This window comes from Sus scrofa, chromosome 12 (assembly GCF_054392235.1).
Source record: "Sus scrofa isolate SSC_HxYL_T2T_F1_AM1 chromosome 12, Sscrofa_HxYL_maternal_Yorkshire_Landrace_v2.0, whole genome shotgun sequence".
In the NCBI taxonomy this organism is placed as follows: domain Eukaryota; kingdom Metazoa; phylum Chordata; class Mammalia; order Artiodactyla; family Suidae; genus Sus; species Sus scrofa.
In genome coordinates, this window is record NC_139394.1 from 58,376,131 (window position 1) to 58,379,573 (window position 3,443).

At 61.9% G+C, this 3,443-nt stretch overlaps 2 protein-coding genes across 3 annotated transcripts; one reads left to right on the top strand and one right to left on the bottom strand.

Moving 5' to 3' along the window:
• The first annotated feature begins 793 nt into the window (after positions 1–793).
• Positions 794–1,830, top strand: TMEM88 (transmembrane protein 88). Its single transcript, XM_003131950.5, has 2 exons — positions 794–1,045; positions 1,158–1,830. The coding sequence occupies exons 1-2, from the start codon at positions 809–811 to the stop codon at positions 1,428–1,430; spliced, it is 510 nt and encodes a 169-aa protein (XP_003131998.3). The 5' UTR covers positions 794–808; the 3' UTR covers positions 1,431–1,830.
• Positions 1,831–2,430: 600 nt separating this feature from the next.
• On the bottom strand, positions 2,431–3,270 carry NAA38 (N-alpha-acetyltransferase 38, NatC auxiliary subunit). Of its 2 annotated transcripts, XM_013990020.2 has the most exons (3): positions 3,125–3,270; positions 2,751–2,934; positions 2,431–2,590 (listed from the first exon to the last, which is right to left on the bottom strand). In XM_013990020.2, exons 1-3 carry the CDS (start codon positions 3,203–3,205, stop codon positions 2,478–2,480), a joined length of 378 nt encoding a protein of 125 aa, XP_013845474.1. In that variant the 5' UTR covers positions 3,206–3,270; the 3' UTR covers positions 2,431–2,477. The 2 variants fall into 2 exon arrangements, with proteins under 2 accessions (XP_013845474.1, XP_013845473.2); XM_013990019.3 differs by having other exon boundaries at positions 2,751–3,270.
• Between the last annotated feature and the right edge of the window lie 173 nt (positions 3,271–3,443).

Below are 3,443 nucleotides of genomic sequence, written 5' to 3' on the forward strand. Positions count from 1 at the left end.
CGGACCAGCCCCCTACTCCCGACCCGCCCCCAACCCCGCCCGAGGGTGAGCGACTCCTGTACTGTAGGGAAGAAGTGGGAACTGAAATGGTATTTTGTAAAAAAAAAAAAAAAAAAAAAAAAAAAAAAGTTAATAAATAAAAAAAATTTAAAGTTTTAAAGAAAGAACTATGAGGAAAAAGAACCCCGTCCTTCCCAGCCCCGGCCAATTTTAAAAACACGGACCTTCCCCTCACAACCCTCCCCTCCCCTTTTCTTTTTAAGCGTGAAACAGCCCAGGGCCAGGGCCTCACTGGGGCAGGGACACCCGGGATGAGTTTCTCTGGGGCTTGATTTTCGTTCTGTCGGTTGTTTTTTCTCCTCCACGCTGGGGCTGCGGAAGGGTGGGGGGTTTACAGTCCCGCCCCCTCGCACTGCACTGTCTTTCTGCCCCAGGGGCAGAGGGGTCTTCCCAACCCTCCCCTTATTTTCGGTGATTTTTGTGTGAGAATATTAATATTAAAAAATAAAAGAAAAAAAATCCCGTTTTGATAGCGTGCTGGTGGGTGATAGCAGGGGGAGTACCGGGAGGAGGGCGGCGAGCCGTGATGGATGGGGAGGGACCGCTCGGACCCCGGCGAGGGTGGTGAGCCCCTCCCCGGAGGCGCCTGTGGAATGTCCAGAGCTCTGGTCGTTCCTCCGTTTGGGGGGGCGCCTAATCCTGGAGCCGCATTCCAGGATAAGGGGGGTGGGGAGAGGCCGGGCCGGGGGAGGGGCAGGAAAGAGGGCTATAAGGGCCGGAGCCCAGGCGGGAGGGAGCCAGGCGGGCCATGGCGGATGTCCCCGGGGCGCAGCGACCGGTTCCCGGTGGTGGTGGTGGTGGTGGTGGTGGTGGCGGCAGCCCAGAGCCCCGGGACCCCCTGGACTGCTGGGCCTGCGCTGTGTTGGTCACCGCCCAGAACCTGCTGGTGGCTGCCTTCAATCTTCTCCTGCTGGCGCTGGTGCTGGGGACCATCCTGCTACCCGCCGTCACCATGCTAGGCTTTGGCTTCCTCTGCCACTCCCAGGTGAGCGGGCGGCCCGTGTGGGCGTGTGGGGATGGGGGCGGTGGGGTCTGCGGGTCACCACTCCCGGCCCGGGCTGCCTGGCTTGGGCCTCACCCCTCTTCTCCTCCCACAGTTTCTGCGCTCCCAGGCACCCCCTTGCACCGCGCACCTGCGGGACCCGGGCTTCACGGCCCTGCTGGTCACTGGATTCCTGCTCCTCGTGCCGCTGCTCGTGCTTGCCCTGGCCAGTTACCGCCGCCTCTGCCTGCGCCTCCGCCTGGCCGACTGCCTCGTGCCTTACAGCCGAGCCCTCTACCGGCGCCGGGGCGCCCCGCAGCCGCGGCAAACCCGGGCCTCACCCGGGCCTCAGAGGGCCGTTCCAACATCAGGAAAGGTCTGGGTCTGAGGACTCTCGAGTCAAGAACAACCCGGATGACTGCCCTCCCTCCTAGTGGGCCCAAGGACTTGAAGCCCGGGAATCTCCCGACCTACCCTGCCCCCACGCCTGCTTGGGCCGGGTCCTAGCATCCCCTTGGGGAACCGAAGAGCAGGATCTGTGGTCCCAGCGCTGGTGGAAAGAAACTTCGATACACCCTGGGAAACCCACGTTCCCCTCACTACTATCTGAATTCTGAACATCTGGGCTGGACCCTGCACCCCTCCTGCCGCCCTGTGAAGAGGACAACTGAACTTTGCCGGTGCCCTCCTTTTCCGGTGCTGCTCCTAGTATCTGCGGGTGGGGGATGGGGCACGAGGGTGCAGGGTAAGGAGTGATCACACATCAATAAAGAGATAACTGAACGAGATCCTGGGATCCTGTGAACACAGGGGTAGCGCCAATGTTATCACTCTTGCCCTGTGCCCAGGAGCAGGAAACATGGGGGTGGGGGTAGGATGAGGGATGTGTGGCTCTAGCGTGCAGAAGGGAGCATCCTTCGGCCTCCCGGCCTTCCCTTATCGCACTAGCCCGTCCTTCCTGTCCAGACCCCAGAGCCCTTGTCCCTGACCCCAAAGTCACCTCCCCATCAAGAGAGTGGAGGAGGCCCAGCCTGTGTCGCCTGTCCTGCTCCCCTTGGGGATCTGAGCCTGTTCTCTGACCCCAGCTTAGAGGAACTCGGTGTTGCCAGGCCGGGGAGGGAAACAATGGGCCTTCCGGAGCAGGATGACACCACCCCCTCCCGGACCAGCAGCGTGGGAGGGAAGATGGGGCCCACCCTGGGGCCTGTGGGTCTAAGGCTCAGCCTGTCCCCCATCCCCACCCCCGAACCATAAGGGCACCTCTGGCAGCACTAGACGTGGAAGGAGCGCTGAGAGTGCCCCCGACCTCAGATAAACCTCTTCTTCCTCTAGGGGGGAGGTGTGCAATCCTTGCCCCCCGCATCCCAACCACACACAGACACAGGCCATGTCAGTGACAGGTTTAATGAAGTTTGAAAGGCATGCGCGGTCGGGCTCAGAGATAGGGAGGCCCCGCCAGGCTCTCTCTTTGCACCTCAATAGAAACGATGTGGTGTCCAGGTACCATAGCTAGGCCCAGCACACGGGGTTCCCCGGCAGAGAAGGAATCTGGAAAGAAGGATCAGAGCATCAGGGAGGCAGGCCAGCGTCGGTCCCGCCCCTTCTGAGCTACAGCTTCTGGCCCCCGAAAATGAGGGATACAGCCAGGCCCTGAAGGGGAAATGCTCCGAGGCATTCCCAGGCGGGTATGCATTCCCCAGGCACTGACCCGACGGCTTGAGGAACTCCTGCGCCGAGCCTAGGATAACATTGCAGTCGCGGTCGGTGCAGAGGAAGCAACCGACCAGTGTCCGTCCATCTGTCATGCGAATCCGCATAGTCTTGTTGAGCAGCGCCTCCAGCTGCTGCCTAGCGCGCGCAGACGGCGAGTCTTCGCGCTCCCCGTCTGAGTCCTGCGCGGGGCGGGACATGTGCTCAGACCGCACCGCCCCGGCTGCTGCCCGCCCGAGGAACCACAGCTCCCAACAGCCCGCGGGGCGCTCGCAGGAAGCCCAGAGGCTGCCGGGAGCTGCAGTTCTCCCTCCGTCCTCCCACTTTACTCCCCGACGGCCCCTCAATCCCAGAACCCGAGCCCGCGCTAACCCCGGCGCTGGAGCTGCTTTGACGCCGGCTGCAACAGCCATTCTCCTCTCGTAGCAGCATAGTTGGTCCAGCTCCGGCCATTTGTCCGCGGGCCTCCTCCAGGCCCTTCAACTTGCTGAGAACCTTTCGGCTCCGGGGGGTCTGAGATCTCGCGAGCGCTCCCGACCTGTTTTCTTTCGCGAGATCACCTCCCCTCCTCGTCTCCTCGGCAACTGCAGAGATCTCGCGAGCGTCTCCTGCTTCGGCGAACGGCTCGCTGAGGTCTAGGTCGCCGGATGTCCTCAGATATCGCGAGAAGTTTTCACCTCTCTCGGTTCTT